This window comes from Umbelopsis ramanniana (genome assembly GCF_025399195.1).
Source record: "Umbelopsis ramanniana AG unplaced genomic scaffold K450scaffold_5, whole genome shotgun sequence".
NCBI lineage: Eukaryota > Fungi > Mucoromycota > Umbelopsidomycetes > Umbelopsidales > Umbelopsidaceae > Umbelopsis > Umbelopsis ramanniana.
Window position 1 is genome coordinate 448,072 of NW_026252091.1, and position 22,233 is coordinate 470,304.

The following is a 22,233-nucleotide window of genomic DNA, read 5'->3' on the forward strand; positions in this document are numbered from 1 at the left end:
CGATTATAACAATCAGCATGAATCGTACTTCATAAAAGTCAATGCTTATGGCCGACTAAACGTTAGCTTTGTCCTTGTTGATTTTGGAGCATGGATTATCACTTCGTGAAACCGAAATTGCCTCTGGCATAGGTACACCATTAAAATTTTGGGAGATTTTCCTCGACGTGACTCTCCTCGTCTGCCATTCAGTTGTTTCACCGGCACAAGGCCCTGAATCACCGTTATGCCAACACCTGGTATTTTTAAGGATCTCCAGTTCTACATCGCTGACAGCGAACCTGAAAAAGATCACCTTGTGAAGCTCATTAAGGTATGTTGTTGAGGAATTTCTCTTGTTGAATGCTACACGCTGCCATTCTCGCCAGAAATGCATTAACGCAAAGTTATAGAACAATGGTGGATCGTTGACACTGTCCCATACTGAGGAACATGTCATTCGCATAGGTGGACATGATTCCGCGGGGGGATCGGAAGGACAGGTCGATCCTCAATATATATACGAATGTGACCGCAGAAAGGAAGTACTGTCCACTGACCAATTTAAAAAGCCTTCAAGAAATAACCCCAACAAGAATAGGTGAGTTCAATGATACTTGCTCAGTTCCTACTCGGCTGAAAATTAATATCGTGTATTCAAATGAAGTTCTAGTCCCAAATCAGCTATCCAAAGAAGGAATCCATATACGACGAAAGACAAGCGAATTTTGCGAGATTGGGTGATGCGTGTAGAAAACTTTCGACTACGGAAAGGTCTTTCTATATTCCAAATATTGAGTGATAAGGTAATTTAGATACACACGTGTGAGACAGTTGTAATGATTCTCTGTTAACGAGATTGGGACGGGAAACTCACTTTTTATGTTGTAATTTTAGCATCCACAGCACACTGCTGAATCATGGCAGAACCACTGGTCTCGGTATATGGAAAAGAACTTGTCGAGAGAAGAAAAGAAAAGGCTCGCAACAGGCGCTTCGGTTGGACCAAGAGAGTCAGACAACGACCTAGACGATACTAGCGATCAAGAGCCAAGCTCTCCGTCACATGGATCCAAAGGCTTTATCTCAGAATTACTGGCGGTCGCTACCTCTCTACATGCAAACCATACTTCAAATTCCGAACCTTCAATGCCTGCTGAAATTGGAAAAACGCAAGGAAGCCAAAGCAAAAAGGACTCCACATCAGAAGCTACAACAAATCATAGCAGAGAAGAGTCGCCGCTATTTGTAAGTGGCCATCAGCAAAAGGAAATTGAAAGCCGTTCTATTGTTGAAAGGGCATCAACTAGTAGTGAGGAATTGCTTGAAAAGCCAGATCGCCGCAACATAATACGCATAAAAATGAATAGGAAAATGGATGCCAGTTCAAAGGAAGACCTTGAAACAAAAGCTCACACTGAGCAAATGGATGTCGCTACCGCATCACAAGAGGACGTCATCGATCTTACAGCTGCTAATGCTGAACACGATAAGACCGTTCCACAAGATAGCAATAGTAGAACAGAGGCAGATGAAGATCAAATCCACCATGAAAGCAACGTTACTGAATCCGTGCATCAAGTGACAACCCACCAACCTTCATTACCGTCCTCAACCGTTGATGACCACGATAAAGATTTAAGTGCTCATACAATATCACATCATGATCGTCAATCTATACCCTCATACTCTCCATACGGCCATGATTTAAATCGGACATCGGTGAACAGTGATAATGCATGGATTAAGGGGCATGAACAACCAAAGCGCAAAGTAGATAGCGATTCAGGGCTTCATATTAACTCTGATGACGATGACGACGGAAACAGCACACAAATATTCAAACGATATAAGCAAAATCAGCGGGAAGGCGGATCGGACCAAACACCACCAAGACACCGTACTGAAGACCCTATCACTCCGTCAGCTAGAGCATCGTCCGAAATTCCGGCACTGACTGGGCACATCATTACTGCATTTGCGGCAGAAGAAGCGAGGCATATCAGCAGTGCGATGAAGCTGCACACCTACAAGCGCATCCAGGATGTTAAGGATCAAGATCATCGACGCTGGCTTGGCGATCTAAGGGGTCTAATGATGGACTCTGACAAGGATGCCATGCAGGTACTGACTACCTTGCGGATCAGCAGTGGTGACTGGGATGTTGCGCGCGCGTTTTTAATGCGCTTGAAGCAAAAGAATCAACCAACTCGGCAGTCAAATAGTTGGTCTTCCTCCTCTCGATATGAAGTGCTTCAACGCGATCGAGAAGAGCTGACTCGTCTGATGTGGAGTCAAAAAGATGATAATACGCTGCTGAAAGGTACATCAAATCAGATGGAGAATTTGATAGAGCGTAAAGGACGTAACAATACGAACGCTCGACGAATATTCTTGCAAAATTTATCATGAGAGCTGTAAGGAACGGGAAAATTACTTTTTATTAGCAACTTGTGAATACTTTTGATTAGAAAATAAAAGATCAACTCAAAGAAATCTACTTTAAAATGTGAATTAGAAAGAGAGAAGCCAGCAGAGCGTTTGTATTCTCAAATGAGTCTATGTATGTACATGACCTAGTTTTCTGCACCAATATCCAAAAAATAAAAGGTTGCATTTGCCACTGGTGGCATCCATCTTTATTGGTTATGTGGAATATTCGCTAATGAGATTCCTGACTGAGCTTCATCACAGCAGGACTCAACTGACCTACAATTTAAAGGTTCACAAAAAACAACGAATCAAGTCTTCCCTGGATTCAATGATAGCTGGAGTGTTCAGAGTCTTTCCGCGGACGATTTCTAGACCTTCACCAGCGTATGTCACGAGTGGCGATAGCTCCAAGGTATGTTCACCTTTGCCTTGTGATATGATCTTACCACCGGCATCTTCAATGAAGCGGACATGTTGTGCGATGATATCACGACGTGATGTTTCAGGGCAATCAACACCAGTTCCAGGAGCATTCTTCAAAGGTGAAAATTCATCCAGTCTGTTGACTTGCAGCACTGACAAGTTGTGGGCATAGGCAAACACATCAAAAACAAAGCATTCCAACTTCATTCCATTTGGCGTCTTGGGTGCCAAAAGGTCTCCATTTTTCAAATCTACGGAAGGAATCTTCTTCTTGGCAATATGATACTCTAGCTCATCAGCAAATTCTGGAACTCTTTCCAAAAATTGCGTGGAAAAGAAGTGTGTGGCAATATTGGCAGCTCCAAATGCCAGACTTCCATCGGGTTTGCGCATTTCTGAGACTTCTTGCGATATTTCAGAGTATTCAACAACTCCATACTTCTGATCACGTAGACAGACAACACCGACAGGCTCATCGGGGGAACTCTTTCCGACGACCTTGACACCACAGTCAGTGCTCTTAGACGCGCAATAGCCAATAAAAGTAGGGTCGGCAACACGAGCTAAGCAGTTGTCCACACAGTAGCAGTGCGAGAATTCGATTCCACGATCTTTCAGCGACTTGATGACTCCTTCTTTATGTAAAGCTTGATAAATTCCACCGTTGCCGTCTGGAGCAATAGCAACCTTAGTAAGGAGGTGAAAAAAGTTAGGTTGTGGATGACTTATAAACTTGCAACGCGTTATAGAATAGCTTACTCGATGCTTAGTTTCTAACAAGATTTTTCCCTCCATAGTCAAGCATGGCAGTGTGCCTGTAAATAGTTTGTAGACATATCGTTAGATTGAGAGTAACAAGGGGGTTTAGTAGCCACTATAGGTCCGACCGAATCTTACCCTGCTGGAAAAATGTAACATTTTCTTCTTTCAAACCAAAGAATTTGTTGGCTTTGAAGAATTGATACGAAGGTTCATGAGTAGGACCGCTTGTCATGATGTACCATGGAATGACGCTTTCGCAATTGACACCATACATTTCCTTTGCCAAGTTTTGCAAACGCAAAATTCTCTCTGCCTGAAGTTGAAACAGAGACTTGTGAGATGGCAAATTGATATCATAGCAGCCCTTTGGCGCAGAGCTTCCTAGTCTGGTTCCTTGTCCACCAGCCATCAGAATGACAGCCACCTTTCCTTCAGAGATCAACTTCATTCCAGACTCGTTCCATGCGCGAATACTATCGGGAGATGCAGTTTGGACGGAATCGAAAACGTGGTCAGGTAGAGGTTCCAAGTTATCACTTGCAGTAACTGCGCCTCCAGAGATTGACTTGCTATATATCTGGTTGACGCGTTCAACATCTATGTCCTCAAGCTGACCGAAAAGCTCAGCTTGTTGCTCCAGAGTTAAATCATGCCAGAAGGTAAAAAGGTGACCCTGACCGGCTTGTGTATAGCGGTGCTTAAGGGCATCAATGTCAGCTTGGCTAATGTCGAGAGGGTCTTTGATAGTCATGGTAAATCAACGATAGGTTTTTTCCTGCGGAAGAAATGCAAACAGCAAGTCGCTCTATTCGTTGGTGGTTAAGGTCGCTTTTTATTTACGGGCCCTAGATTGGGTAGGGGTAAAGAGCCATTGATCAGCGGCGCTACTCCATATGGATGACCGCCTCGAATGCAACTATCAAAAGGTTGGCCTTTTGTACGCCATTCTGTATGTTGAAACCAACAACGTGGTCTACAACATTGGATAGCTGGCCATGAACTTGCACACTGTATTTCAGCCTGTATTTAACATCCCCAAAGTAACCCCTACAATTTAAATGACCCCTGAGCAGGTGCTTGTGATGTCTTTATGCGCTGGATTTCATCATCTTTCCATTAAAAAAAAATATTTAAAAGATTGTGTTCTCATTATTTTCTTTTTTATTTTTTGTGAAAAATAAGGTCTATGTAGGAATTTTTGTACATGCTATTTACAGCGTTACCAATGGCAATATAAGATTGCACTGGTAACTAATATATGGTTTTTCAGGTTCAGTTTGTATCGATAGGTTGAGATTGATCCTCACGTTTATCGTTAACTATTTTGGTTGCTTTTGGCAAATTCGGATGATCCTTAGAAACTTTGAAGGATACCTCAGATCCACCATGAGAAGAGCCAATACCACTGTCTGTCTGACTCGTCTGCGATTCATTAGTGGGTTTAAACTCTTCATCGCGCCAGCGAAGTCCGGGGTAATCGACCAATTTGATCCTTGGTTCGTTGCTATGTTTTGCGCGTTGTTCTGCGCCAACAGCTGCATGGTAATGCGAACCTATTTTGCCATCCACGACAGGCTTGCTAGTACCGTCCCTAAATTGGACTGGTCCATCGTCTCCACCAGCTTTGGCAATGTCAGAGTTAGGTACACTTTGTAAACTGTTATTATCATAGGCGCTGATTTGAACGAGTCGCCCGTTATCCCACACTTTAAGTTTTCCTTGGGCGTTAGAAGGTTCTTTGTGTATACTGTGGCCTTCTTTATGAACGTCTTTACGAATAACGCCTTTCCATCCTGGCGGATAGCCATGTTTTATCATGTTATCGTAGTAAGGCATTATGAGATCGTCTTTGGAAACACCCAGTGCTTCCTTCAGTGCATCCGATGGCTTGCCAACAATCATATCTTCGACTTGTTGTCTCAATCGAGTTTCGTCGAAGTAACGTCGAAAATTGCATTGATGATCAGGGTATCTACGAGCGAATTCTAATGCATTTCTGCACAATACAGTATCGTCGAATTTTTGAATGCAGTCTCGAAGGGTGTGGCGTTTACTTTCGCAGTTCCAGCAAAATAGATCCTGCCTGGTGATTTCAAATGGAATGGGAAAGAAGATGGCAAATCTGAGTTTTTTTTTCGATTTTCGATATTTTTCTGCCAATTTCTATAATTTTCACTCACCATTTTGAATTTTCGTCCCAGCTCATTCCTAAAACAGCGTCGCTGTTGCGGACGTATTCTGGGATATCATCTTCTTCTGGGCCCTTATCATGCGGTTTTTGAAACCGACTTAAATCAAGACAAAATGTTCCCCCTTCAACATAGATGATGGGAGCTACTTTGGTCACATCAGCAGAAAACTGCGGAGTTGATAATCTATCGTTGTTGGGACTGTAGGAATTCTGCGACGGCTGTGTGCGTGATAATTCTTTGTCCATGCTTTCATCAGTTAAATCATCTGAGACCGTCATATTGGCGATCAATTGATCGTCTGACGACCAATTTGACGAGTCCGTTCTTCTTCGTGATGGGTCAGACTCTTCTTTTGAGGAGACAGAAGAAACAACATTTCGATTTGAAAAGCATGGTGTGTAAGGTCGGAAATAGCTACTGTCGTCATGATTGACAGACAGCATTTGTCCAGCTGTCTTCGAGGATGCGTCATGGTTTATATTATGAGTAGGTTGAACATCGGTCCGTAGGGACCAAAATGTCGACCCATAAACATTGTTTCCAGAAAAGGAGGAGCCAGTTGAGTCAGATCCAGTATCTTTGTTACTGCTATCTCCAGTCATAACGACATGTTTCAGACGCACTCTGGTTTGATCTTTGCTTAATTCTAAATGACGACTACCCCTTCGTAAGCAATGTCGGAGGTAGCTTAGTGGGATGTTCATTTCGTTCAAATCGTTGGAGGCTTTGTAGAGGCTCTGTAGTGGTAACCAGCCATCTATTGAGTTACTCCGTATGACATCACGCTGTTGCAAATTGGGCTTGGTCAGGGTAGCTTCTATTACGTTGGCGACTTCGCAAATTAGTGCCTGCGAAGGTGTCCATGGTGTCGGTTGTATTTGGGAATCACTGATTTCTAGAGCAAGCCCTTGCGATGCCAAATCGTTGTTATATTTTAACATTGAGTTGAACGATGTTTGGGAAGGTTGCTCGTTTAAGCCTTCTGACGACGATCCGCTAGTGCCGCTTTTGGATTGAGGAGACCTATTGTCTAGACGAATCTGCGCAAGAAAAGGGTAAGCAATGACAGCATAGATTTTCATATTGGCGAGACTGGCTACATACATGCGTGGCAAATTCCCTTAAATATGATTCCAATTCACGCTTTTTGTGCCTATATAGGTGCGTTAATGAGGATGACTTCTTGCATGTGTTGTCTCTTGTTTTCTTTTTTTTTAACTAGAAAAGAAGATCTGGTAACTCACTGTGGCATTGAGATATAGCGGACTTCAAACAATTCGCTTGTAGCTGGGGGTCTATGACCGAGATACAGATCCTCTAGGCGTTTCAACCGCTTCTTCAGTTTCTTGTCTATACGATGAATGCAGTGTTAGTTAATTCAGTTGTCTAGTTAGAGTAGTTGTCATGAAATTAGATGTTTACTTCTTATAGTAAGATCCTCGATTATATCAGTGCATGCAGGGGAGTCTTCTTCGCGCGGCCGCTTTCGTAAATTACGATGAGGTGTATTCTTCTTAAGCTGGTCGCTTTCAAAACTTTTAGAGGATGTACTCTCTGAAGTCTCACTACTGTCGATACATGGACCGGTTGCACTGTCCATGCCATCGTATTGACTGTTGTTACTGTCTTCGAACCCCGAAAGATCAACCTCGTCGTCGGCTCTATTTTTTGTCTGAGCGGGAACATTAGAAACACCGTTGCGTTTTTGGTAGCCGTTGATTTGAACTTGTTTGTGATGAGGGCATACATATTGCTGCTTATTTTTGTCATGACCTGAAACAAGCAATGATTTACAAAGTGAAGGCTTAATATGGAGGTTCTTTGATTTGGCGTCATACGTATTTTAGGATTTAAAATTTTACCTCCATGATTATGCTGGTGTTGTCGCTTTTTGTGATTTCCAATATCTTTTAGCCATCCAACAATGGCAGTATTCTCACCACGTTGTATGCTACCAAGCCGTTCTCGGTCTTCATCACTCAGAATGTCTCCGCTACCCGGTCCACTTGATGACGACGTATCGGTGTCAGTAATGTGCCTTTCCCGCATTGGGATATTACCATCGACATCGGTATCGTCATCTTCAGGCTGGGACGTCGATGCCCAGCGCTCCACAAAATTAGAGTTCAATGCATCTGATTTTCCATAATTATGGGGCGGTACCGATGACAATGTCTTTCGATATAGCTCTGGGAAGGAACCAGCTTCGCTTGTACAGTTTTGTATTTGATTTTCTTCGCTAGAGGATGACATATTGTTATTTGTTGATATTGTTGATTGCGACATGTTGGTATCGGAGCCATGGGAAGGCTGAACCGAAGGGGATATCATGGTCCCATGCAGAAAGTGAAGAAGAGATGCGAAATGTTTTAAGAGGTGGAAAATTTAGAAATAGGATGCAACATATGTTCGATTTTTTGGCCGGTTGTAAAATAGGCTTTTGAGTCTAAACAAAGATTGTTATAGAACTTTGATGCTGGTGTCATAGTTGCCCAAATTAGAAATTCACAGAAGTTCAGGGAAGTTTTTGCACTTCGATACAAGCCTGGCGATGGAGGTTGAAATTTTTGAAACAACAAAAAACCAGCACAGAAAGTTCTATGGCACCATCATTTCCCCAATACTGTTAGTGCAGCGACACTGAATTACGCCAATTTGCAAGTAATCGAACATTTCGATAAAAAATTGTTGAAATACGACTTAAAATGTAAATACATTTGTTATATTCTTTGATGGATGTCATATTCATAAAACAATATTGACGACCATAGGTTAAATTGCACGCAAAAGCAATGCAATTTACTGATAAAATCTTTTTCCATGAGACAAGACCACCCCCCCTCTTTATTGTAGCAAATTAAAATTTAATGAGTACTATGACATCACAACTGGTTTTGCATTGAATACATCGGTGTTGGAAATCAAGGCAAACTCACAAAAAAGGCTTGCAGTTAGTGAAATTGATCGAGGTCAACTGTTACGAGCGAACAAATGTTTGGCAAATCAAAGAACTTCAATTCCAAGTTCCAATTTGATCTGTCACAGTTTACCAATAACGTTGAAACCTCACCTGGCATTACTTTGCCAAACTTTGGTTCTCTGCCTCCGGATCTAAATCAGGTCAACGGTAACGCACATAGTGGACGCGACAATAATGAAACTTTTGCTCAGGCTGGATCGCAGCTGAATGAGGCTCATTTCAACTTCAAACCTCTCCCGTTGAACACCTCACAAAATATAGAACCAGCTTCTTTCGCCACGCTACATAATTCGGGTCACAATTCCTTCACACCAAAAGACACGTTCACGACTGCTACTCTTAATCCTATTTCATCGCAAGCCGCCGTGTTCAAAGCTGCCAAATATCCAAAAGAAATTGTAAGCAGAAAACTATATTGTTTTGACCAGACTTCTGTACAGACTATTCACCATTTTACTCGGTTTTAGAGAGCACACCATAGTAAAGATGCTTTCATTACGGTGCACGATTGGAGCAAAGTGTATCCAGGAAGACTTGCAGTTAGTATTCAGACAGTCTGAATGAATCCATCGTCGCATGGCATTAATATCTGCTTGAAACTACAGTTTTATGAAAGCACAGCCAAACTTTTTGAAAATTTGCACGGTCCCAACAACAAGCTACATAACGGAACCGGCAAACGACACACAAATGGGTAAATTTACGGTAGTCACTCAGTATCATCGACTTCGCTATTTTTAACGCTTCTCCGTCTCGCAGAAACCTCAAAAGTTACAAACAGGATGCACTACATGCATATGCGTCTGAATACACTACAAAACTTATTGAATATCAAAAGCATTTAAATCAAGTAAGTCATCAATATTCAACGTTAACGCCAGCGTAAGGCTTGTTGTAACCCAACATCGGTTCCAAAGGATGTCAGAAAAGAGGTTGATCAGGAGCGAAAAACGATTCGCACATTTGTGGCAATATGGCATCTCTGTGAAATTCTCTATTTCCAAAATGATAAAGAAGCACCAATAGCAAAGAAATTTGTTGAGTGGTTGAACTTGACGGACAAATGTAACTTGTTTGACTGTATTACAATGCGTGTCATGGAAACCATAATGCTGATTTGCTTGTTTACTTACAGCTGGACTTTTGAAATATGATACGCAGCGCATAATACACCACCCAGATCCCTATAGTCATCCCGATTTTTGGGAATTTGTATATAAGTGAGTATCTTGTGGAAATGTATGTAACTTCTCTATTTCAATGACTCAATGTTTTTCAACAATCAAGGTTAATATTGCGGGGCCAGACCCAAGTGGTGACAACTCTGTTGGGCCATGCTATCAAAACTATACCGGCGCCATCTATCAAAATCATTAATGAGTTGATATCAATTCTTAACTCTATGCCAGAACTATTCAGCCACTACTCTGCCTCTGCAGAAACGAAATATATGAAGAAACGATCCAAATGGCTCAAGGATGTTGAGCACTTCAAACTCACCTTGCAGGGCTCTGCTCAAACCGATCAAACAGGCCTCTTCTCTCATGCACTTGATACACTCAATTTGATATCAGGGGACAGGAATACAATAATGAAATACAGCAGCAATCGAAATGATGCTGTTGTTGCTATTCTTCTATATTCCTGTCCATCAACTGCACGACGGGAACTTGCAGATGTAGTACGTCTCGTGGACAAAACATTTCCAGTACATGCTTCCGATACGTCTGCAGAAGCTTGTCGAGCGTTTATGCTGGGTGAAATTTATGAAGGAATTGTTGCCTGCGCATCAGAAGACTGGTGGTTAGTTGCCCATTTGACTGACCTCATGGAAATGGTTGACTTGTTGGAAACTCGAAGTAATTTAGGCCTAATGGTGGACGAAAATGATGTCGAGCTTCGAGAGTACTTTATCCTCAATTACGCACAATCTCTCTTTTCACATGGCTCACTTTGGGAACACGCATTGTTTTACCTCAGTACTTGTCCAACCCAGGGATTGTCATGGATGCGCGAAGTAAGTATGGAGTGGATTGTTTATGCTTGAAACATCATGACTGACCTACCCTTTTGTAGCTTGTTCTGCGTGTACCAACAACGGATGATGTGACAGTTTCTCGATTACTAGATACATGTCAACGATTCCACCTCGATGATCAATACAAAACCATCTGCCGAGTAAGAGACAATAGCACATTCAGACATGTTCAATAGAGAATAATTAAACTGACCTTATCCTTCATTGAATTTAATAGATTGCTGCAAAGGGCAGTGTGAAGACGAAAAACTTTACTCAAGCTGTAAAATATTACCAAAAAGCAAATGATACCGCCAGTGTTGTTGGAATTTCAGATCAGATTTTGGACGCCTATCTAGTGTGTGGTATGTTAAAGGAAATGGCTCATCAGGAGATATCTTTACAAAATAGCAGGATTGATGTTTTGAGCTTCGTTTACAGGAGAATTGATTACGGCAAAGGAACTGATGGAAATCAAAGGCAACAGCGACTCAATGGGTGGATCCTTCGATTTTTTGCTCTTGTATGCTCAATTGCGTGATCTGCTAGCCGAAGGCGACCACGCAGCTGCAGGCCAACATTTGTTACGACTATTCAATTTACCATCTTCACGAACAGACTTTTGGCCAATTCTGTTTATCGATGCCCTTCCACTATTCCAAGGTATGTAGTCATAATCAAGTGCTCACTATCCAGTTACAGTGTTCTGAATGATCTCTCTTTTTGTAGATCATGCATCATTCAACCAAGACGATACCTTCCAACTTCTGCATTACCTAGAGCAACTAACGGTTTTCTCAAGAGGAAACTCTGCCTATTTCAAAAACATACAACGATATATACAAAGCACGCGAATCGACAGTCTTTCAGATACAGAACATGATTTGGCGGACATGATTGATACCTTTTATGAGACTGTTCGGTTCGGCTTGACCCGAATGCTTGCACATGAGTTTCTTGCCTAAATTGTGAAAATAAAAGTCAAAACCAACCAAAAATCAGGGCAGGGTATCGATTCAGACCTTGTGTATCTGATAGCTTTGAACATATGTAAAAAATGAAACCCCCCCCAGCGTAATAGCAAAATTCATGTTTCATAGCTATGTTACTGAACTGTAATCGGTGATAGTTGAGAGAGCATGCAAATCAGCCATGACGTATCGTGATTCCCTTCGGCCACGTATATCAGTCTGAGGGTGTAGAAGTGGTGGCGCAACGATCTTCTAGTGATTTCGATTGCATTTTCCATGGTTAATTCTTTAGCATACAAAGGAAATATGAGCTGTATATCTCTGGGATTACCATCTTCACTATTCATGATGGTTGCCTTCTTTCTCAGTAGTCTGCACTGCCTGTAATATCAGCAATTCAATGCACGTGATTTTACTATGTTACACAGGTGCGGATATTTTTAATTTTGAATCAAGGAAAAAAGTGGAGCTTCTCGTGCCTGTATTGAAAGCACCGCTGTTCATCATGGCTCTTACACTTTTTTCATCGGCTTATGAGTACCTTGAGCATTCCTTACAGCAAGCTACTATATCCATTCTCAAGCAAGGTCCAATACCACGACATGTGGGTTTCGTCCTTGATGGCAACCGACGATTTGCTCGCGCGCACGGTGCAACTAGTACTCGTTTTGGCCATTATGAAGGATTCCGCCAACTTGAAAAGGTAAAATTTGAGCAGGAGAAAGCTTTACATGCAACAATTGTATATTGATGCAACGTTTCATTATTCAGGTGCTAGAGACTTGCATGCAGTTGGGAGTGGAAGCAGTGACAGTATATGCTTTCAGTATTGAGAATTTTAAACGCTCAAAAGAAGAAGTGGATTATCTGATGCAGCTATTTCGTGAAGCATTTTCAGAACTTTGTGAGAAAAAGTAGGTCATGGATATGAATTGATGCTTGGAAACTCGGCTTTAGCAAACTAAATCTCATATTTGATGATTTGCACTAGCGACGTTGTCAAGGAATATGGTATTGCGGTTCGATTTCTTGGCAACATTAGTTTGTTACCTCCGGATGTTGCTGAAATAGCGTTAAGGACAGAGGAACGAACGAGGCATAATACCAAGTAAGTAGAGAGGTAATCGGTTTGGTGTTGGCTTCTTTCGAATTTCAAACCTCAACGGAGCGTTCCTAGGCGAATATTCAACATATGCTGCCCATATACCTCCCGTGATGAAATATCCACCGCCATGCGAAATAGCGTCAAGAAAGTTGAGCAAGGTCATATGAGGATAAGGTAGATTTGGTGATATTAAGACCCCTTTTCGCACACCTTGTCTCACCCACCACACCTTTGCCTTGATTTCAGGGACATCAACGAACATGTGATAGAACAAAACTTATTCACTGCCAAATCACCACCACTCGATATACTCGTTCGCACTTCAGGAGAAATCCGATTAAGTGATTTCTTGTTATGGCAGGTAAGGTCCAGCTAAGACCTTGGTGTGTAATGCAGAGTACTGAGTAACATGGATACGGTTGTGGGATATAGAGTAGCAAGGACTGCCACATTCAATTTGTCAAATGCTACTGGCCACAATTTTCTTTATGGCGGTTTCTTCCAGTATTGCTTGAGTATCAGATGAATTATCGTGACATGATGGTGAGTATATGTTTGGATTACGAACCTTTGTGGACAAGCTCAACCTGACATATCGTATAGGCCAATAGATCGGAAGACCACATTCCTACACCACGCCGTCGACGTAGTGGATCAGACTCATCCTCATCATCGGATACTTTGGTTGGTGACGACGATATAAACCTGTTAGAGTCACTAGCAATAGAAGAAAGCAGACAATGTTCTTAAGCGCAGCATAAGAGCACAGTCAACTATCTATTTTCAGAAATTATGGAAACCCTTTTGTAATTTTCATTATACCAAGTCGTTATGTACATGACCATGTACAAGCGTACACAAATACATTCATTCGTAATTTTATTTGGTGTTTTTCTTTTGTTACTTCACACCTCGGTTTGACTTAGTTGCTGGCTGAACACATTTTGTTAAGGCGATATAGTGCCTTAGAACAGTAAGGCACGACCTAAGACGTTAAATGACTTGGCTGGGTTAGGGTAATTTTTCAAGAGTGTGACGTAGTCAATGTTTTGCCCGCTCATAGGCCCCTGTGGGTTAAAGGTTACGAAAAAAAAATTATTGGTAGCATCCTTCGTAGCATCTCCAATTAGAAAAAATGGCAACTGCTCGCGCCGCCGTTAAGCAAATCGACTGGTCTAAGCTTACTGTTAGCTTGCCCAAGGAAACTGTCGCTTCCCTCCAAGCTTTCCGTAAGCGTAATGACGAAGCCAGACGTATTCTCGATGAATTGAAGCAACAGAGAACCGATGTCGACTTCGACCACTACCGCAAGGCTCTCAAGAACCAGTCCATCATTGACGATGCCCAGAAGGCTCTTACTGGCTTCAAGGCCGCTACCTACAACGTTGATGCCCAACTTAAGGCTATTGACCAATTCGAGGCTAAAGCTGTAAGTAACCATTTTCCACCCAGACTTCGCGCCTTCGGCTGCTCGCCTTGAAAATCCCTTTCAACACATCATATGATGGCACAAAAGCGTTCAGCATGATATTAAAAGTGTAACATGTACGAATGGCAACGAATCCTCGAACCGAACGATCTTTTGTCAACAAAGCAATCCCCTTTCCCGAAATCACGTTCTGCATTTTAAGATTATATGTTCTGACTCATTTTCCTCCACAGGTTGCCAAGGCTCAGAACACCGTTCAGCAGATCGATGCCGAGCTCAAGGACCTTAACGCCACTCTCGCCAACATTGAGCAATCTCGCCCCATTGAGCACTTGACCGTAAGTAAAAGGGACTAATGGCAGCTTTGCATTCTTTGAATCTTATTTTTAACTTGTTTGTCCATCACAGGTTGACGATATCGTTGCTGCCAAGCCTGAGCTCATCCAAGACGTCGAGAAGAGCCTCCAGAAGGGTCAATTCACCGTTCCCGGTTACAAGGAGAAGTTCGGTGATATCAGCTACTTCTAAACGTCACCATCATTGCTGTCTAGAAAAGTTTGAATTTTTTATAAAACACACTTGCGTGTATATAAGCTTTATCAACCGGACTGATTTTTACTAGTTTTGTGATTCGTCGTTTACAATGCTATGGTATAGCTTGGGTTTCAGTAACCTATGGCTTGGTGTGATCAAAAGTTTCATTGTAATATCACGCGTCTACTATATCTAGGGCCAGTAATCCATGCTCTGTCCATATCATCAACTAGTCGAACTAACACATTGACCCACACAACAGTCGTTGGGCGCTTACTACCGGTATCCTCTGCTACTTTCTTCGACCGCGGTAAATGAATAAGCCCCATTGTAGAGAAGTAGTTATTAACGATGTTTGCTTGGTATGAGGTAGGTGGGTGTAGCAAACAAGCCTATGTAGAACAATGTTAATTTTTTACATATTCCAAGGTGATTAGCTTGCCATTTTTCGTTGCCATTTTTCGTCACTTACGCTTAAGCCCATATCTCCGAGCGCCATCACTGGATTGTCATATATCATCAAAGCTTGCATTTGATCGCCAATATTCGAAATTTGTTGGCTAGTCGTGAAGCAAACAATGTCAGCTTTCGTAGCTTTCATTATTTGACCTATAATATGTGAATTAATGAATGAAGTAATTAAACGTTTGAAGGTGGTATGCTAGAATAGCCCTGTACCTTTACAACGGCTGCGCTGAACAATTCCCTCAAACTTGATCACCATTACTTCTACTGAATCCGATCCAAGCGTAATTGGTTGAAGCTCCTCCAACGAAGGCTCCACGCTCATCTAGGTCGTATACAGCAAAATGTGTTACAAAGGCTGTAGTGGAATAAGAGCATAGCAATTTTCTTCAAACGTACCTGTACAGATACACTCTTATGGCTGCTGAAAAAGTTTTGTGGAAGACTTAGTGATAAGCTGAGAATGCCAATGCAATAAGCCTCAACAGTCCTTGAGAAAGCCTGATTGATTTCATTTAGTTCCTTATACCTTTACATGTCAATACCTAAGCTTGCTATACTACTTACATCAATTCGCTGGGCCAATTCCATGTCAGGCACTTTGTTCCAATCATCCGTTTCGCGCAAGACCTGGATCGACAATGAGCGTGCAGATTTGTCGATTTCCATGCCTTCGTCCATCATAGAGACGTCTTCGAATAAGGGTATTAAAGCTGGATGTGTAAAGGTCATCATGCTTGCGGGTATATAATTTAGTATTGACGTCTAGGTACGTTGACTTCCTCTGCATTGTAACATACCTGCGCTTCATTGATGATAGAGAATATCCAAAGGTCAGCGCGATGATTTGAAATTCGTCAATCAACTGTGCAGTTTGCCGATCTGTATTGTATATGGTCTTTCGTAAAAGCTGATATCTTGAAGCCAGTTTAAACCAATCTTTTGCGCAGGACATTATCTGGATATTGTTTATACCCTTCATTAGAAGATGAGATGGATCCCTCTTTAGCAAAAGCATACGCGTACCTTTCTCTCTATTCGAATGTATAATGAGTTCACGTTTTGTGGATTGTTGCGGACTTCTTGACTGTTCACAATGATAGAGATTGTATTTTTGATCAGGGTGAGCATTTCAGTTCGAAGCTGTATATACCAGCATGGGAATAACCTAGGTTCTTTCATAGTGGAAAACGCCTACAATTTGGATGTTTAAATAATCGCTACCAGACAAGACTCTCGAGTCGGAAGACCTACCTTCATTAGCGTTTGAAATCGCACTTGGTCTTCTATTGCTTTGTTCAATAACGCACACGCGGTGCCGTAGTCAGGGCTCGATTTGTCTATACCAGACGATATTAGGAATTCCGAACGAGATAACTTCATCATCGCCTGAACCCAGCAATCGCTCGCCTCCGTTTGAACCTAAAGTAGTTGTCACTAAATGGGCAGGCACTCCAAAAAATACCTAGACCTTCTAACTAACTTACCTCTCCAGCAATGCCTGATAGCACTTCATACATAATTTCAAAGTTTTTGCATTGCCCAGCAATCTTCGCAATATCCCATAAATAGCTTTGGTTTTTGGTGAACTTGCCCTCAGTTTGGTTCCATCCGCCAAACAGCTTGATTTTACTGAAACAGTCCTCTATCACCATATTCGTGGCTTCCTCAGATGTGTCCATACAAAGTCGCAGTGTCAGCCTAATTAAGGGAATCTTTCAACATACACCCAAGTTAATGAACATAATTTGAACCTTCATGACAGCTCATAGATTGATACTTACGCATACTACGGGGTTATCTATATTCTTGCTCAATTTTTGAAGTAACAAAACAAAATAATGTCCTTCATTTGCTTTGCTTTGACATGCTAAGTAGTACAGATGCATGCAAAGAACAGGTACAAGGCATTCTATGTCGATTATTCAATATGGTTAAAGCCAATTATCATAGCAACGTTTCACTTGCAGTTACTCACCATTGGCAGCTTCCACCGTGCCCAACATATATTCGAAATCCTGTGGAATGTTTTCCGCGCCAACTGATAGCTTTCTCCTCAGTTTTAGGAGTTTTTTAAGCTACATTAGTCAGATCCGTTAATCAAAGTTGCAATTAGCATAATCATCAGTTTCCATACAATACATACAGTAATTTTTCTATGGTTGGTATAAGGCGCCATCACCAGGGAATCCGTGGCCATATTAAGACACCGATACATCTTTTCTTCCATGTCAATCATCGTCTGTTCATCGACTACCGAATTTTCGCAATATTTCAATGTCGATATTATGATGTTCAATATAGCTGTATATTGTATCATCGAGCTTATCTGTAAGCGGTTCGATTCCATAAACAATATATTATGTATTGCACCAATGAACTCCTTGAATTGCTGATGACTTGCCGGATCAGAGGAGCGGATGATTGTCTGTAATGCTGGCTCATTCTTTTGAAATAAGATTAAGAGACAGCGGCCGTATGTGTACTTGAGAAAAAAGGATCCGGATTGTAATACTTCACAACCGATTTTCATCAGGTTCTATATATCGTCAGGGTTAAACTTTATGTCTGGGACTCTACATTGTCTTTTCGCAACTTACCAGAACGTCTAAGGAAGATAGCATGGCTTGAGCATCTTGCATCAAGATCAAGTCATGTAACACCTGACACATCAAATCCTGACCGCAATCTTTAGACGCATACGAGATCAGAAGGCTGATGTGTTCAGTGCGGTTGAGGAACGAGTGCTTCGACAAAGACGCTATAGTGCTCAAAACCACTTTCAATTGATCTTCCTCGATAGGCGGATCTAAGTTTAGCATATTCATACAGATTGCAAGAGCCTATTTACTGTCCGTCAGTATTTTCTCCAGAGATGCCCGATTCAATCAATCTGCGTAATACCTTTTTCAGCATTGTAAAGTCCACATACATATGCCGCAAGATGCGAATGAGTTGCGTCCTAACATCTGGTGAAATTGACGGAGACATAATCATAGCTTCTAATTTCGAGCAGATCACGGCCAAGAATCGATGGGATACTCCACAAAATTTGTCTGCTGCCCATATGGCTGCCTCCAATTCGGGCCGATCTTCCGCTAATTCCAGACGCTGCATGACTCTAGAATTGCAAAACCTTCATAAATAATCACATAATGCATTATACCACATTCAGCTTGACTAACCCATGATGCACATCCAGTTTCTCCGGTATAATGGCAGATATGCATCCCAGCATTCTGGAGAGGAGATCAGCAAAATGTCTCATAGCACGTAAGTCATACTGTCGCGAAGGAACTTACCGAAGTGTAATGGATCGCGCTACGTAGTCATTACTATAGAGCACTGGCAATATGCGTCTGACTGTTTCTTCTGTGTTTATCAACTTGGGAAGATGCGCTTCGGATGATTGCTCAAACACTTTGTAGATGTGAAATTTGAGGACATTATTGCTGTAACACTTGTGAGTCTATCTCGTAGATTATGCTTTTCACCTATTCTTTCGTAAACGCTTGATTAACTACCTTTGCCTAAACCAATCTGCTAATTTAAGTATCGCAGCAGTGACAACGACGGGGTATGGGTAATCTTCGAACAGTCGAGGAAACAAAGCAAGAACTCGGAGTTGCATGCCGTTGGTTCCTTGAATGGAAGACTTTTTGGCGGTGAATTTAGACTCGAGTTCTAGTAACGCCTTCTGACCTTCGCTGTGCTGCGTTCCATTGTCGGTCATCAAGTCGCGCGTCTGCTTGGATCAAATGAAGTTGGCGAATCCCAGGGCTCACAGCAGAGTGCCTGTACAATCCGTCACAAAGACAGTCCCAGGTTTCCGTTTTCGGTGCCCTCCCGCATTTGTTAAGTGGTAATTTTTCTGGTCTCATTCACTTTCAGTTTTTCTTCTTCATGACTTTTGACAACGCATTCTGGTCATCAATCTCTGGCTATCTCTCTATAGGATGCTGGCTCATCGTTTTTACACCACAACTATGGGAGAACTACACGAGAAAAAGTGGTGACGGTCTTTCTATGACTTTCCTTGTCATTTGGCTTTTAGGCGACGTCTTCAACCTTGTTGGCGTAGTAATGCAAGATCTCCTTTTTACAATGCTGCTTCTAGCTGTTTGGTACACACTTGCTGATATTGGACTTATTTGGCAAGTTCTTTACTATCAGAATACGAGATCAGAAAGAAAACGCAGTGAAGACAGCCGAGAAACAGATCCACTTCTCCCAAGGAACATCTTGGATGAGCCAACAAGACGAAAGCGCAACCAGATCATTCCTATAGCGACCCTGGTTATATCCACGATAGCTTTAATTGGGAGTCTTGTCTACTACGGCTTTACACATATGGATTCTGACGATAGCTCGCATGCGGATAAGGACAAAACGCAATTTCAAATCATACCCCAGATCATGGGCTGGACCAGTGCCGCGCTTTATATCGCAAGTCGAGTTCCGCAAATCGTTAAAAACTACAAGGATCAAAGTACGGAAGGGCTCAGTTTGGCGATGTTTTTCTGTGCTGTTATGGGAAATGTGTTCTTCACCTTGGTAAGTCTTCATTCAGCCTGTCACTCCCACGCCAACCCATTGTTTTGCAGCTTGGCTAATTGTTATTGCAAACAGTCAATCTTTTTGCGGTCAGTCGATCCGACATACCTTTTAATTAATCTTTCTTGGATTATTGGAAGCTGTGGAACACTGGTGTTTGATTTTACTGTAAGTTTACGGATCTTTAATTAATGTTTTGAATGTTGCAGATTACTCATGTATACAATAACAGATCTTTATGCAATTCATTATTTACAAACAAGCCCCTACTTCAACCTCTCAGGCCCATCTCTCGGGTGCTGAAGACAATCACATTTGAAGTCAAGGACCACTTCAGAATTCTTTCGCCAAAAAAGTCTTTTGGCCGTGTACATACAATACATTGTTATTAACTTTCCTCTTCCTTCTTATGTAGATCATTTCATCATATACTTGTCGTATAAAGTATTGTGTCGCTGTGGACATAGACATTCCATTATTGAATCTCTTGTGTACTGATAGCTGGCACCTTATCAAACTTCCCTGCAGTCAAATAGTATCCTTAGCCCATACAATACCCACTCGTTGGTTTAAACCATTTGTAAATTTCAATAAAGCGCGTACGTACTATTGAACATTGATGGTTTTATATACTGGATTTCTTCCTACAGGAGAGAATTGTTCTAAAAGTACACTTGCACAGCTTGCGCTGCGCTTGATTCGGAAGGACAATATGGACACTTAAATCTTGCACTGTTTCTTTTGTTGTTAACATTGAGCAAGCAGCATTAGTACACATCCGTTGCTTCGTAACTGCAAGCATACATATCTTACCTGCTACTTTTGCTTAGCCTGGTCAAACTTTCTTTACATATAACATGTCCACAGGGCATCATCATTGGAGGATTCAAAGCTGTAGCTTGTTCCTTGCTAACTGGACAAGCAAAGACAGAGTGAAATCGTAAATCATCTGGCAGGGGAATTTCGACGGGAAGCTCATCCTGCTGACTCCACTCTGTCCTTCTTGTGTTCATAATGGTGACCACCTTGATGATGGTGGGTAGCGCCATTGTCCCTACTAAAACACTGCAGAAGGAAATTCAAAAAGTTACAACACGTTTAAGCTTGTCAATTCACAGCGCTTATCACCGATATTACCTTATGTACAATGGACTATCCGCGCTCATATTCAACAAGGCACAAAAATCACGTTGGAATGTGTTTCGAATGCCCGACCAATCCTGCTCTGATATTAAATCTGCATACGGTGACTGAGACAACTTGTTGTGGTATATTAATGAAGTCATCAGTCTCCGAATTTCTGCAAGCGATTAGACATTTTTCAGTTGACTAGGCGGGTGATATTTTGAATGATAAGGTGTCCTTACCTGGCAAATGCCGGTCTGCAAACTCGTCAAAATGGGTGCGTCCATAGTACAAGGCTTCCATACTGCTGGATTCGAGAAGCTTGATAAATCGCAATCGATGCAACTGGAATGCAAGGCTGCTTCCACGCTTATTCAACTCCTCGTGATGCTCTGATGCCCACCTTGATCAGCAATATCGTTAGAAATGGAATATTTTACCCATATAAACTGAAGGTGTCAATTTACATACTTGATTGCACTTTCTGTCTTTCCTTCCTCCAACTCCTGAATTATATCATACATTTCCTTGAATTTGAACTTGAGTTCCGTTGCCGATGAGCCAATCTCTTCGTCGTTGGCCATACCAGCCTCCTTAATAAAGCTTTCGCTCAATTGAAATTGGCCTTGCCGAATGAAATGCAATGCGACCGCACGGTCCAATACGTGCTCTTTCCCAGAAAATGCTGTTGGATCAGATGCTATCGTTGGGTCTTGCTTGAATGTCTATGCGTGATAAAAGATATACATGAGTCCATTATCTGCTGACCAATTGTGTAGAGATAGGTGACTGTATAGTAACCTTTTCTATGGCTTTTCCGTATTTACTGACAGCACCTGAGTAATCTTTGAGCTCTTTCTGAAAGTTCTGCGCTTTACTCTTTTGCTGCATCAGCACTAACGACTCTTTCCAGTTTGAAGGATCTGAAGTGCCGTCGGGTTAGTTTCCTGAATGTAGCGACAAGAAAATAGTGATGTGATTACCATTTTCAAGGTTTTTCTTTGCTTCTTGTAACACTTCCTTGAGTCTGTCTAACCTAGAGGGTATAACATTGTTCAATTGCTGTTGTTTTTCCAACAAGACATTGTACTGTGACGTTAAAGCATCCATTAGGCAATCCAGTACCAAGGGTGAAAAAGCTCCGACTGGGGGGCATGGCGCCAAGGTGATGAGGTCCCACAAACCTCGGCAGCCAAGAGAATTTCACAGTCCAAAATTTGCTTTTAAAAACGAGCACCAATTTTTCTGCCACAGCGAATTATTG

The 22,233-nt window shown here is 41.9% G+C and overlaps 9 protein-coding genes across 9 annotated transcripts; 5 read left to right on the plus strand and 4 right to left on the minus strand.

The window, feature by feature from the left end:
- The first annotated feature begins 171 nt into the window (after window positions 1–171).
- On the plus strand, window positions 172–2,565 carry K450DRAFT_223599 (uncharacterized protein). The gene is made up of 4 exons (XM_051586083.1): window positions 172–313; window positions 393–580; window positions 653–785; window positions 877–2,565. The coding sequence occupies exons 1-4, from the start codon at window positions 227–229 to the stop codon at window positions 2,389–2,391; spliced, it is 1,923 nt and encodes a 640-aa protein (XP_051448428.1). The 5' UTR covers window positions 172–226; the 3' UTR covers window positions 2,392–2,565.
- Window positions 2,566–2,583: 18 nt separating this feature from the next.
- Window positions 2,584–4,577, minus strand: K450DRAFT_103661 (uncharacterized protein). The gene is made up of 3 exons (XM_051583926.1): window positions 3,733–4,577; window positions 3,595–3,650; window positions 2,584–3,522 (listed from the first exon to the last, which is right to left on the minus strand). Exons 1-3 carry the CDS (start codon window positions 4,346–4,348, stop codon window positions 2,704–2,706), a joined length of 1,491 nt encoding a protein of 496 aa, XP_051448429.1. The 5' UTR covers window positions 4,349–4,577; the 3' UTR covers window positions 2,584–2,703.
- A 158-nt stretch (window positions 4,578–4,735) lies between these two features.
- On the minus strand, window positions 4,736–8,160 carry K450DRAFT_223606 (uncharacterized protein). Its single transcript, XM_051586084.1, has 6 exons — window positions 7,652–8,160; window positions 7,212–7,562; window positions 7,034–7,139; window positions 6,894–6,942; window positions 5,778–6,829; window positions 4,736–5,680 (listed from the first exon to the last, which is right to left on the minus strand). The coding sequence occupies exons 1-6, from the start codon at window positions 8,118–8,120 to the stop codon at window positions 4,870–4,872; spliced, it is 2,838 nt and encodes a 945-aa protein (XP_051448430.1). The 5' UTR covers window positions 8,121–8,160; the 3' UTR covers window positions 4,736–4,869.
- A 400-nt stretch (window positions 8,161–8,560) lies between these two features.
- On the plus strand, window positions 8,561–11,845 carry K450DRAFT_223612 (uncharacterized protein). The gene is made up of 11 exons (XM_051586085.1): window positions 8,561–9,167; window positions 9,237–9,308; window positions 9,375–9,463; window positions 9,529–9,619; window positions 9,687–9,834; window positions 9,905–9,989; window positions 10,057–10,786; window positions 10,846–10,947; window positions 11,025–11,151; window positions 11,228–11,449; window positions 11,516–11,845. The coding sequence occupies exons 1-11, from the start codon at window positions 8,781–8,783 to the stop codon at window positions 11,749–11,751; spliced, it is 2,289 nt and encodes a 762-aa protein (XP_051448431.1). The 5' UTR covers window positions 8,561–8,780; the 3' UTR covers window positions 11,752–11,845.
- Window positions 11,846–12,235: 390 nt separating this feature from the next.
- Window positions 12,236–13,732, plus strand: K450DRAFT_223619 (uncharacterized protein). The gene is made up of 6 exons (XM_051586086.1): window positions 12,236–12,460; window positions 12,529–12,671; window positions 12,749–12,865; window positions 12,935–13,036; window positions 13,109–13,223; window positions 13,295–13,732. Exons 1-6 carry the CDS (start codon window positions 12,263–12,265, stop codon window positions 13,451–13,453), a joined length of 834 nt encoding a protein of 277 aa, XP_051448432.1. The 5' UTR covers window positions 12,236–12,262; the 3' UTR covers window positions 13,454–13,732.
- Window positions 13,733–13,945: 213 nt separating this feature from the next.
- On the plus strand, window positions 13,946–14,910 carry K450DRAFT_223627 (uncharacterized protein). Its single transcript, XM_051586087.1, has 3 exons — window positions 13,946–14,291; window positions 14,525–14,629; window positions 14,700–14,910. Exons 1-3 carry the CDS (start codon window positions 13,998–14,000, stop codon window positions 14,817–14,819), a joined length of 519 nt encoding a protein of 172 aa, XP_051448433.1. The 5' UTR covers window positions 13,946–13,997; the 3' UTR covers window positions 14,820–14,910.
- Window position 14,911: 1 nt separating this feature from the next.
- K450DRAFT_223637 (uncharacterized protein) lies at window positions 14,912–19,060 on the minus strand. The gene is made up of 17 exons (XM_051586088.1): window positions 18,815–19,060; window positions 18,593–18,742; window positions 18,476–18,529; window positions 18,195–18,411; window positions 17,891–18,133; window positions 17,437–17,829; window positions 17,269–17,368; window positions 17,075–17,202; window positions 16,778–17,005; window positions 16,545–16,712; window positions 16,317–16,484; window positions 16,091–16,248; window positions 15,858–16,026; window positions 15,690–15,791; window positions 15,504–15,615; window positions 15,298–15,434; window positions 14,912–15,217 (listed from the first exon to the last, which is right to left on the minus strand). Exons 1-17 carry the CDS (start codon window positions 19,021–19,023, stop codon window positions 14,990–14,992), a joined length of 2,964 nt encoding a protein of 987 aa, XP_051448434.1. The 5' UTR covers window positions 19,024–19,060; the 3' UTR covers window positions 14,912–14,989.
- A 133-nt stretch (window positions 19,061–19,193) lies between these two features.
- Window positions 19,194–20,036, plus strand: K450DRAFT_169658 (uncharacterized protein; the record flags this gene model as incomplete). Its single annotated transcript, XM_051584098.1, has 2 exons — window positions 19,194–19,844; window positions 19,920–20,036. The coding sequence occupies 2 exons, from the start codon at window positions 19,194–19,196 to the stop codon at window positions 20,034–20,036; spliced, it is 768 nt and encodes a 255-aa protein (XP_051448435.1).
- Window positions 20,037–20,328: 292 nt separating this feature from the next.
- Window positions 20,329–22,111, minus strand: K450DRAFT_223646 (uncharacterized protein). Its single transcript, XM_051586089.1, has 9 exons — window positions 22,095–22,111; window positions 21,953–22,005; window positions 21,771–21,892; window positions 21,441–21,694; window positions 21,212–21,372; window positions 20,982–21,144; window positions 20,658–20,909; window positions 20,452–20,576; window positions 20,329–20,366 (listed from the first exon to the last, which is right to left on the minus strand). Exons 3-8 carry the CDS (start codon window positions 21,858–21,860, stop codon window positions 20,507–20,509), a joined length of 990 nt encoding a protein of 329 aa, XP_051448436.1. The 5' UTR covers window positions 21,861–21,892; window positions 21,953–22,005; window positions 22,095–22,111; the 3' UTR covers window positions 20,329–20,366; window positions 20,452–20,506.
- Between the last annotated feature and the right edge of the window lie 122 nt (window positions 22,112–22,233).